Raw genomic sequence first — 12,824 nt, 5'->3', positions numbered from 1 at the left:
GCCCAGGATTACAGTCAGAAATTTAGGAGAACAGAAATTTAGTTCTATTTCAATCATCAGGACTTTTTATCTCATTGACAACCATTATTAAGGATGAAAAGCACAACAGAACAGACATCTGGCATCTATATAGTGCCTTATGGAGTTATTAAAATTATATATAATAATAATCTCTGCCTCATGATACCTCTTTGAGTGGCTACTGATAGCATAATGCAGTACAGTGAGGTACAGAAAGAAACTGGAGTGACTAGAATTTACAAGAAAGAGTTAATGTTACAGATGGGCAAATATTCCAGCTTTCATCATCCATGGTTCTGTGCTCCATCAGAAAAATCACACCCTACAAAAATTGTTAAGCTACCAAATACAACATATTACAATCATGCAAGAACGTAAATGGCACAAAAGATGAATATATTTTGAGGCACATGAAAATGAATGTTGACGTCTTTTTGTAGTTTGAATTTCAGTGTTTGCAAACATAATGCTAAAATGTAGTAAAAAAATCTAATGTTTTAGAAGGAACTGGTTTATGATACAAATCCATTGAAAACTGAACAATCAAAAAAACCACTGCAAATAATAAAGGAAATTGTTAATTTTGGTGTGCGTCAAAGTCCTCAAATAAAAGCACTTTTTTCCATTCTTTGGGATCATATTTCAGTTTGATAAACTTGATAAATGCCTGTAATTACATAAGAACTGCAAATACATCAAGATACATGGCTGTGAATGCCATTCTAAACTTATATAATGTTATGGAAAAGCATCACAGTGTTTACTGGTTTTTCATTCCTTTGCAAAGACAGACTTGCAGTTTTAGATCATGTTACAATGATGGGTACAGGTGAAATTTTGTATGCAGGGAGGGACCCTTTATTTCAAACAGAAAAATGTATTATTTACTGTTGTTCTTCTTTCCATTAAATGAAAAAAACCCAAAATTAAAAACAAACATAAAATGCCTCTAATCAAAAATGACAGACAAACTTTCTTTAGAAAGGGGCTGATGTGGAATGAAATGGATTTGAATCATCATTTCTCACCCCTGTTGATAGTGGTCCTTTCAAGTCAGAGTTTAGGTAGATTGATGGAGCTGTGTGGGGAAGCTTGAATGCAGTGGGCCCTCCCCCTATGTATCTGGCCTGTATAAACAGAAAATTTTAGTTTCTGTGCTAGCAGAGTATTTTCCATGTGTAATTATCAACACTGTTAAGTAAACAGTGCAGCAATTAAAGACAATATTTTAGACTGATCTACATTTAAGAAAATCTTCTTGCAGGTATCCCTCAGCATGAAAAATAAAATTCAGCATTTTGCAGTTATTTTCCACTAAGGATTAGAGCCAGACTTCACAATAAGCACTGGCTCAGTCATTCTGCCTCCAGTAACTCCATTTTCAGCTTACCTCTTGTATTCAGCACCCTGACTATGTGATTCAGCAATGACATTCCTAGAGCTACCAGTAATCCTGTTATTGCTTTGTCAGAAATGCCACAGAGGGATGGTTGCCCTTTGGTGTATGTCTGATTATGGAGCTCAAGGAAAGATATGGCAGCATTACCCCATTCATCCCGTGTCACATCACTCAGGGAGCTCAATCACTGCAGAGTGGTGCTGCAGAAGTGACAGCATCTTATACAAGGAAATGATAATACTTACTAGCTTTGTGTAAACATTTAATCTATCTATCCTGCCAGGAATCCCAATTCTTTATGCCTTTGGAAGTTTTCAGGTGTGAAATAAATTAGTCTCATACGTATGCATACACTCTTTGATGCTTCAAACATATACTGTAAAATAATATATTTCCATTCAATATTTGCCACTAGGCTAAAAAGATAGACTGTTGTTTGGCAACTTAAGGTTGATGTGTCTATGACAAAAAAGTTCAGTTCTAACACTGTCTTGGTAAAATACAGGTACTAGGAAAAATGATCATCAGCAAGAATCAGACTACAAACCAGCTGTTAATATATACATGACATTTACTCTAATGAAATCCAACTTGCTTTAATATTCATTAACTAAATCTAAATGTCATTGTTCTATGCTTCTATTAATTACATTTAAAGTCAAAGCCTTTGTAAGACATAAAATAAGTAGTGCTTTTGCCACTAGAAAAAGAAAAAATTACCTTTTCTGCATTTACAGTAAAATCTGAGGCTAAAAGACCACCTTCACTGTGGTCATGGCCCACCTCATACATGTTATAGGATGGATTGCCGATTTCTACATTGATTCCTCCATTTATCATGGGTTGTCTTCTGATAGTTTTTGTCCTACAATGCATAAACACAGAAAAAGAGAAGCTAGAGAGTTTTCCAGTAATTTTTTTTTGATATTATGTTTAATATCTAAAAGAAACAGGATGAAAAAGTGTTTCCTGCAGAGACAATCAGCAAATCCTTCCATTTTCCAAGCAAAGTAACAATCTGAGTCTATGTACAGTCTATCTACCTCCCAGAAGCCAGAGGTAGAATGTTACTGTTTCTCTCAGTTTGACTGTAGTAGTGTGAAATCATACAAAGTGCTAACTCGTTGTCTAATAACCCTGATTTCCTCTGATTATCTATCTCCAGATTTCCTTCACTTCCCAAGGAAAGCCTTTAGAACTCATTGCAGATTCCCTGCAGGAATGAAGATGGAGTGAACCTGAGTCATGTTCCCTCCCTCATCCACTTCACTTCTGTCTCAAATCGGTTGCCCAAAGTCAGTTGTAAACTGAGGACAAGCAAATGGTTTCATTACAATGCATTAAAAATGTATGAACTTCTCACAGCTCCAGTTTGTATTCCCTGCCAGTGGTTATTGGAAAGCTGAAGTTCAACTTCATTTTTTTTCAAGCTTTGGTAAAAGACAGTCTTATTTTTAACCTTGAACTAGGTACCAGTAAAGATAAGTGATTAAGTTGAATTGTTTCAGTTGCTGAATTCATTTCTTTTAGCTAAGGAGGTGATTTCAGTCTGAGCAATAGAAATAAACTCAAGAGGGTAATTTTTTCCAAATGCAATATGTTCTCTAGAATTACAACGGAATAATAGGGAGGTCACAGTCAGGATGACAACAGTAGAGTCCTCTTGTTGGTTGAAAAAGCTGCAGTCAGTGTTTGAAATCCAATATACTAAATGGTCTGTATTTTTAAGAAATAGCATAGAACAAAATATTTTCTAAAATAAGCACTTTACTGTAGCTTACAAGTGCTGAACCACTACACCTACCTTAGCACTTAACAGTCTTCTTTGAGGAGATAAAATAACCCTAAAATATATTTTCAAAGATAATTTTAAGAAGAAAATTCTTTATTGAGGCTAGTTCTATTTCTCTAGTGAAAATCTATTATTTAACAAGTAATTCTCAATAACTTAAATAATTTACAGGCCAGCAACTGGTTTTCAGGATTTAGCTATCGCTAAAGTTTGTGTTTTAGGTACAGCAGCACATAATGACATCCATAGAGCCTGGCAGGGTCAGCATTAATACCAGTATGGACAGGGAATGTATTTATCTTGTTGGCTTTATAAAAAGGTTTTAAAAATTAATGCTTACTAGTTTACACCAGAGTTTGCAGGGGAGATGCCAGATCATAGCAACTTAAAAGATTCTTTTAGCCTGAAGGACTGAAACAGCCACGTAAATGGTCACATTTGCAGAAACAGGAGATTCATCACATATTTCTAAAGGACTTAACAACAAGAAATTATCTTGGTTTCAAAGGCGGGGTAACAAGCCCCAGGAGAAAGGAAGACAGCTGCTCAAGGCCAATGAGCAGGACAGCTACAGGCCTGAAATAAATGGTTTGCTGTCTGATTCCAGCTCAGGACTTCCCTAGTGGGCCATGTCCTTATTACTAGGAATCTTTCCTTGTTAAATCTGCATCACCATCAACATCAGATTCTTGTTTCTCTGAACACGAAAAAATTAGCAGCTCTCTCAGGTGTGTTCATGCAGCAGAAACACTCCCTGCCTCCCTGGCCACCCAACATGGCCTTTGAAGAAATGGCCAAAATCAAAAAGTCTAATTCAACTGCCCAAGTTCATCATCAGCTCTAAGGTAGCTAAATTCAAGGGAACAAAATCAATGCTGGAATTTGGCTTCCCATGCAAGATACTAAAGGAACACAGTAATGGCAACAAGGCTTGGGACTCTACAGTAAACACTTTCATCATTGTTTCCATCTTCACTATAACTTGAACAATATTAATTATGTGGTTTCAATGAAATACATTAATTCTATTTATTAAGTTCTCTAAGTCTCTGGATAAAGTTATTAACACATGTTATTAACAGTCTTGGCAGGATGGAGCAAGGTGGATAAGAACTGCAATTTTTTTTTTCTAATGTATGTGAATATAAGTATAAATAATAGACGTGGTTGTTCCAGCAAGAACCAAAATATAACTAATTCAATTCACTGCATCGAGAAACAGGTTTTGGATCATTTGTTGTGTGGTTTTTTTGTGGTTTTTTGTTTGGTTGGTTGGTTTAGTTTTGTATTTTTAATATCTACTCAACATATATAAAGTGATTTTTTGTATATCAAAAAGATGTACATACTTTAAAGATTTATTTTTTACCTCATATATCAATATAAAATTACTCACCTTCTTTTTCTTTTGCAAAGAAATAGTCCAATTACCAGAGTAGTGATCAAAGTCACCAGTAAAACAAGAGGAACAATGATTGCTATGCTTCCTAAAATAGAAGGGAAACATAATTGAATACTCATGGCTTCACAGCTGTAAAACAGTTAAATTAATCAAAAAAGAATAATTTCCCGCACCAACAAATGCAATTTCATGTGATAAGCTTCACTGATTTGAGATTTTAATGCTGATCAATTAAAAAAAGCAACCTTATTACAGATAATAGTGTACACACAAGTACTTTTATAAACAAATCAGGAATTTCCTCTTTCTGGATACCAATATACTTTGAACTAATTCCCTGCCCTCATTTGCAGCAATACCCTGTGAAAATATGTGGAATTGCTGAACAGTTTGGACTGGAGTGGCCTCTGACTGCCACCATCATCTTCAGCAGTTTATGTCATAGAGCTATTAATTTAAAATATTCAGTTGACTTGGTTTTGATTAAAGAATTCATTAGCATTTATATGTATTTACTACTTTTATTTGTGGAAAACCAAAAAGTAGTGAACAATATTAATTTCTAAATGGTTGCTGCATTCCTGCGTTTTACTGCATTGCACTTGAGAGCCAACAATTTTATGTTGATACAGGCAATGACAAAAACTATGTGCTTATAACAATAATGCTTAATGCAGCAGAAAAACAGTGCCCAGATCAGACAGGGATGTTAAAGGCGAGGTGGGAACAGGGGAGAAGTAAATGGGCTTAACATTATTTTGGCAGATAATTTCACTGAAATGAGACTACCTGCAAAAATAGAGTCAGTAATTGTGCCCTTTAAAGAATTTCTCAGCCTTACTGTAAGTACATGGTAATAAAGAAATACATGCAACAAATAATTTTATGTTATAAATAATCTGGCCCTTATAAACTATAGGACTCCAGCGTAGAGCCAGTGTGGAATGGCATGTTTAATATCACAACCCTTAACTGGTGGAAAACAAAAATATTGCTGGTTGTTTCATTGGCTCCATTTACTGGTTTATTAAAAAAAATAAGCTCTTGGCAGTCTCTGCTCTACATTAAACATAGTCTAAATAAAGAATTGAAAAATGCCTTGAATTCTGCCTGAAGGCTTACTGAAAGCCAAGTCAGGTTGTCAGAGACACAAAATGAAGTACTACTGAATAAAAAACTTGAAGCATCCTGAGTTCACTTCAGCTTACGAAGATTCAGCATGTAAAGGACATTACAACAAGGGCATTTTAAGAAAACATTTGATAAATAGTTGGATTAAGTTCTACTTAGGAACACCCCAAAATAAAAAAACAAACAAAATCAAAAGAAATATAGGTTAATTTTGTCTTGGCATGTAAACTTCCAAGAAAAAAAAACCTTAAAAACAGCCTACCAGGCATGAATTGCTGTTTGGTAACCATGGTGCAGGCTGGGGTCTAAGAGAAGTCATTTCCCAAATTAGAGCAGGTATTCCCTCAGCATGAAATACTGATCTAGGTTCTGGCTGCTTTTTTGCCTATTTCCAGTTTTAAGTGTTCTTTCACTTGTCTGGATCGCTGGAAAGATTTCATCTAAGCATCAAGCTGACCTGAATACTGGGTAACTCATTTTACTGCTCCACTTGGGCTAAAAGTGATGGAGGCACATACAGCAGGGTACTATCAGCATACTCAACACTCTGCAGGGAGCTTTGTCCAGTTTAAACTGCCAATAGTGTAGCAATACCTTCCTTTTATGCTCACAGATGTGTTTAAAAAAATACGACAGGAGCTATTCTTACTTTCAGGATGATTATCAGAGTAGGTAAAATTCAAACCTCTGCAGACAGCCAGTACAAAAGTTATGCACCACTTACAACTCTATTTTTTATGCTTTCAGTAGGACTTAAATGGTCAGAGGTCTCACACTAGTTCTCTGCACTGTGTTTATATGGCCAAATGCTTGTCACTTGATACATTTTCTTTAAGAAAAGTGCAGGTAGCCCTTGGAGCAGTGAGTGTACAGCATGGTCTGCATCCAAACCACCTCATGTAACACTCAGTGAGGATAAAAAGTCAAGAAATACCTACATTTGGGGGTTTTTTTAAAGAAAAAGACGCAGGTAACCAGCATATTTCACAACACGAAATCACATTCTATAGTATCACCAGCTTTAGATTTCTAAACAGAGGCACATTTGACAAGTAATAGCAGTTAACTGAAGGACTTACTTGTACTGATATTGTCTGACTTGCTGCTTTTGGGAGCTGGCCTCTCACACTGTGTGCCTGACCAGTTGGCTGAACATCTAAAAGGATCCAATTAAGATGGTATAAAGTTAATAGATGTCATCTATTAACACAGTAACCTTAACAAAGTAACCTTTTAAAGTGACCACCAGCATCTTCTCAAGAGCTACACAAATGACATCTGTGATTCTACAAAATCAACAAGAAGCCTCATGGAAGGAGTCAGCACAACTCTGCCATGGCTCTTACAACATTCTGAGCGCATTTTTAGTTTAAAACTAGAGCTTTGTGTCTTCAGTTCCTGTTTTTACCACTGCAATCTTCATTCCAGAGTCCTTTTCTAAAATGCTTGAATAATAAAACAAAAGGCTTAATCAAAAGTATATAACATCCTATAATTTTAAATTTTGAACTTTATAACTAGATATGTATTTGCAAAAATATAAATATGTGTGTGTCTCTGTGTGTGTAAGCAGGCATGGGAGTAAAAGCATCAAGAGTTGTCCTAAAGGGACAGGAGCCCTAAATACTATTTATATTCAGAATATGTGCTCCAGGAGGCAGGTGCCTGGATAAGCACGCAGCTATTCTGCTGTAATTTCCTTGTGTGAATATCAATAGGGAAATATTTCTTTCATTAGGATTTTGAACACTCTCTGTGCATACAAGCAAACACAAGGAGTCCATGGATGCAGACTCAGCAAATCCATCAAAACCAGAAACAAATACCTGAATGAAATTCAATTGCTTATTCATCCTGCTGTAAATATGATTAAGTTTACTACAGAAGCTCAAATTCTCTGTATGGAAACGGCAGCAAGTAGTCACTTTTCATCTGCCTCTGTTGCATATTGTGCAATGAATCATGTTTTTTCTAAGTATTTTTGAATTATTTATGAATTTCAATGTAAGCTATCTTTAGGGAGGTACAATAGAGTGTTACCCTCACACAGTTCTAAGAACTCCTGCTACCTGATGCCTTTCTAAGAATTTAACAAATTGCAAAATTTAGAGAGCAAGTTTAGAGTTTAGGATGCTTAGTGGCTGACACTGTTCTATACTAAAAGAAGGTTTGGAAAGATACAAAATATTCCAGAACAAAACCAGTGCTGTTCTTACAGGAGACACCCAGCCAGCTTTGCTGGAGATGCTTTTGACTCTTTTACCTTTGCAGATCACTGCAAAAGAATGTTTTTTTCCTCTCTTTGCTCCTAGGTCTATTCCAGCACAACCCAACACTCAGATAAATCTCTTCACTGGGTTTCATATTAAGCTTGAACTTTTTTCTGGACACTAATTTCATTTTTGGTACGATGGGTTATGAAGGTGCTTAACTCAAACTCTACAAAAGGGAAGGCACAGATAGTCTTTACAAACATTATGATTTATTTGTATATATTGATTATTATTGCTAGTTAATTCAAAAACTGTCACACAATAGCTAAATTGCATTATAATTTAGAATTTTGCATGTTTATTGAAATAAGTTTGTTTACTTAAATAAATATGGCAAATACACAGTTAAGTTTCCTCACTGCAAAGGAACCCCAATTACCAATTAATTACACACATTATGGTTCACAACAACATACTTTATAGCTGAACTCAACTGACTTTTCCACCTGCTTACCACCACTTGAGCACATTCTAAGTCACAGGGAACACGACTTTAATCTTTCAAAAGATACATCTGTTACTTTTTTTTTCAGATCTCTTTTTAGCAATTATATAAGATAAAAATACTTGCACTGACAGCCTACCTTACTAAGATACTACTTAGGGAATTTGTTTTTTAAAAATATCAGTTTTCAACCTACAGCTGCAAAATAAGTATATCCATTCTTGGAGAGAAACACTATATATCTTTATATTTAGAATATTCTACTGGACTCCAAGCTGATGGCATATGACAACCATGAAATAAAGTCTTTATATTTCTTACTGAAATTTTGCATCATTGTTGCTTGGGATTCAGCCCATGTGATTAAAACTCGTTATGAGAGGCAATATGCATTTAATGCTACATTTTTGAAAGGGAAAGATTTATTTGAGAGTTGGACAAATCTGAACTCTGTACTTAAATCCTTATATTTAAGATTTCAAATGTTTCCACTGTATATAAGAATCGTGATAAATCTGTCTTAAAACAGTTTAAAAAATATAAGATAGTGAGACTAGAAAAAGAATCACCATAAGCTCGTGAGAAAATTGTGTATAATGTGCAATTATGTTCTCCAAAATCTTATAGCAGGTATGACATCACAAGAGCTGGTAAAGAAACAAATCCTCCAGGTTTATATGCAATAACCAGAGGGAATAAACTAAGGAAAAAATATTGCAGTTCTTTACCTATCTTGGCATTTTAACTGTAAAAATCAGCAATACTGAACTACATTTGAGGCATTTGATAGAAGTCTCATAAAAACATCATTAGTTGCCACTTCATTTTGATATTTTCCAAATGCTTGCTGTCTCCAATAAACTTCAAAGAGACTGAAGCTGGCAGGATGGTTGTCATTTCCTTCTAAACTTTGAGGTAAAACAATTGCCCAGCAAACTACTACAGACTTGTCTTGGGCAGACAGAATAAGAAAAAAAATAAAGCCCAGGGGAAAGTTGTGTTTTCTGCATGGAAGTTTGACACACAAAACTGGCCATGAGCAGGCACATGAATAATGATGGGGTTGAGACATGGACAACTGTTCATGTAGGAACACGGGAAATGAGCAGGTCTTAACCAGTTTCAATTGTCTTCAGACAGAAATTGTTCTTAATAACATAATATGTTATTATATAACATAATATTAAGAACATAAAATGTTCTTAATAAGCATTTTCTGGTATTAGGACACTGAAATTCAGACTGCTCAGTACCTGGCATGGGAACTGACTCCTGGTTCAACTTGATGCACAGTAGTTTGTACCTTTACAAATAATTTGGTACCAGGAGCTTTTGTTCTGTACCACTGCCAAGAGCTGTATGGTCAGACAGGGCATTTGCAGTATGGCCAAAGGCATCAACAAAGTTAAACTACATAAAGCCGCTGGTTTCACATTTATATTATCACAAACTGGGAATAAATAACACTGAAAATGCCTAATCTGAGCTACCCAAACAAATACAGATGGAAACAGATGGGGAACTTGACAGTGAAGGACAGGTTGGAGTCAGCTGAGTGCTACAAGGTGCTACAGTGAACATCTTAAGGTGCAAATCCCCAGTTCCCAACAGAATCAGTGAAGGATCAAAGAGCAGCAATATCACAGAGAATGGGAGTGTGAAAACTGAATGTGAAATGGAATAAATAAAGGCTGTACACAGGTTGCTGCCAAGGTCATTAATAAAACTATGCTACAGCTCTCTCTGTTACAATTGAGTTCTGTGTTTAGAAAGAGATGCCTGCTTGGGAAATGCCTTCTGAGATATAGGATGCCTATGCAACTGGAATTATTTATGTTGAGGAAATAATATTACAAAGAGAAACGTTTTAAAAACTTTAAATTGAGATGATAAAGGTGTCTCACTTGTAGTGAGGAATATTTAGAGTGAAGATATTTACATTTCAGAGATTGATCACACTGTTGTTACAGAATCTATTCATGAGAGAAAATGCCTCTCTCCTCTGTTTCTGTATAACCATTATAGGTCAGTGTGCTCAAACACTCTAAACTCAATTATACGGGCACTTGACCAAAAGAAACCATTTGACTATGAAATGTCTGAATAAATAGAAAAAAACCTAGTAAAAAGGGTAATTTGGTGGCAGTGTGTGGGGTGTTTTTAATTTTGTTTCTCTTTTTTCCTCCCTTTTTTTGTGCTGTGGGCATTGTCATAAAAATATAATACAGCAGGCATAATATGCAGTTAAAAGTGGTTTTGTAGACAAGTGCTTTCCAACTCAATATACCAATGTGTATCCAAAAAATGACAGAAAGCAGGACTGAAAGATTATTCTAGAAGTATAACAGAATCTGTGAGACATTCCTTACAAAATAGAGGTGGAAAGGGAATTGAAAATATTTCTTATTTACAAATGATATTTCTTCATTATGCAAAATAATTTTCTAACTTTTTTTTTAGACAAAGATAGTAATATACAGCAAAACATCCTAATAAAAGTATCCAGCCTCATTATTTTAAGAACACTTCCATTAAAATTTCACTGGAATATGTCTTATCATTAATATCAAAAGTATTTGTAAGATAAGAGAACATCTGGTTTACAGTTATTACTATCTGTATTAAATTACATTGAAAGACAAATCAAAATAATCCCCCTTTTCATCCAAGCTATAGCATGACATAGGATGAGAAAAGCCTTGAACAAAACCAAACCACTAAACTATTATAATGAATTTAGCAACATTTTGTAGGTATGCTGTGCTCATAGAGGGAGCTGATATTATAGAGTTAAACCCACAGATAAACTCTCAAAGGTACAAAGAACTTTCATAACAATGAAAGACCAAACAACCCACCCCAAGACTGATCAATAATGACACATTCTGTACCTTCTGCTATATTGTAAAGTATCATTATTTTCAAAAATAACTTTTCCATAATTATTTTACACATGAAGAGACCACATATTAGTAGTCTAATTAGTTTTGTCTAATGAGCATCACTTAACATCTTTATAAGGAAAACGATGTAGAAGCTAAGGGGTAGATACTTTAAACATTAACTGAAATAAATACAGATTACCTCACAACCCAATAAACTGAGAATAGGAAAATTGCATCATCCAGAAGCAAGCAAAACAATAAAAAAATTACTTTTGAGGAACTCAAAAACATCTTAAATATAGTCACAACATACATGAAAAAATCAAATGGGACCTTAAACATGACTTTTAATTTGTGTATGACATTAGTATGTACAAATCATCATTCACAGTTGTTGCATGGTGATCACTGCAAAGGAAAAAGCATTCAAGTTCAACTCAGCCTCCTTCATCCCAAGGTAAGAAAAAGAAGTAACTAAGGGTCATTAAACACCATGCTATTAACAATGTGTACAGTACAGATGCTATAAAAGTAGTAATAATGAAATAAATGTATAGAAAGTATGTATGTCTAGATGACTACTACTGAAGCTGAAATTACAATAAGCAACAAAGAAATGGAAAAGAAGAGACTGAAATGGCAAAATAAGAAAGGAATGAGAAATGACTGGATCATACAAGACAAATCATGTTTTTCTCTCCTCACAGAGGCAAAGGAAGCAGTAATGTACAGCAGCAAATACTATATAAGTTTTATCTGAATCGTGGGCAAAGGATATCTGCATTACAGCCTAGTTAGTAAATGTTCAATGAAAAATATACAAACTCCTCTTTTCCAAGATCATCTCATTTCTTCCTTTGACAACCACTCTTCAAATATCTTTTTGCATTTAATACTTGAACTAATACTAGTTTGTTATCAAAGTGAATGAAAGATCTTCTATAATACAAAGTTATAACCTGCTGATTATGTTCAAATCCAAGACATTTTTAACAAAGATACTTTCAGTTGAAAAAGAAAGTTCTCAAAGAATAATGCTGTGAAATTCCTGTTGCAATTGTAATTGGGGAGCTCATTAAATATACCCCAGGAAATCACATGGAAAACATTTATTGCAAGAGACTCCATAAAATTTTCTGTTCTGAGTTGTACTGCCTCTCAGGGTTACCACTGCCTTCCCCCTTAGGCAGCCGGCTCAATCCTGACATTGTTCTACACCACAGTGGTTTTTTCTACTCAGCCTTCAGAAAGAACCAGTCAGGAGATAGCATAGTATGGGCCCTTTCTTGTCCACAACTGGATAATGTATGTACCTGGTTTGCCATGATGATGAGTTACATTTAGTTATAAACTTGGGTGTAATTGCAGCACTCATAAAAGTTGCACACGTAGTTACATAGAAACTGTTCATATTTGAAGATTTTTCAACATGAAAGGAACGTCAGGAGGAAGGTACAGCATCACAGGCACGCGAGA

The 12,824-nt window shown here is 35.0% G+C and overlaps 1 protein-coding gene across 1 annotated transcript in view; it reads right to left on the bottom strand.

Annotated features, from left to right (window-relative positions):
* LRP1B (LDL receptor related protein 1B) overlaps positions 1-12,824 on the bottom strand; it is a 672,863-nt gene that overhangs the window by 3,443 nt on the left and 656,596 nt on the right. Inside the window, exons 85-88 of the mRNA XM_027656245.1 lie at positions 6,825-6,901; positions 4,609-4,699; positions 2,141-2,285; positions 1,050-1,148 (exon numbers count right to left, since the gene is read on the bottom strand). Of these exons, the coding sequence (XP_027512046.1) occupies positions 1,050-1,148; positions 2,141-2,285; positions 4,609-4,699; positions 6,825-6,901 (412 nt within the window). The remainder of the gene's footprint in view (positions 1-1,049; positions 1,149-2,140; positions 2,286-4,608; positions 4,700-6,824; positions 6,902-12,824) is intronic.

The sequence above is a fragment of the Corapipo altera genome, unplaced genomic scaffold (assembly GCF_003945725.1).
Source record: "Corapipo altera isolate COAL_440 unplaced genomic scaffold, ASM394572v1 68, whole genome shotgun sequence".
NCBI classification, from domain to species: domain Eukaryota; kingdom Metazoa; phylum Chordata; class Aves; order Passeriformes; family Pipridae; genus Corapipo; species Corapipo altera.
Note: the sequence above shows the minus strand (reverse complement) of the source record. Positions and strands in the feature narration are given on the sequence as shown.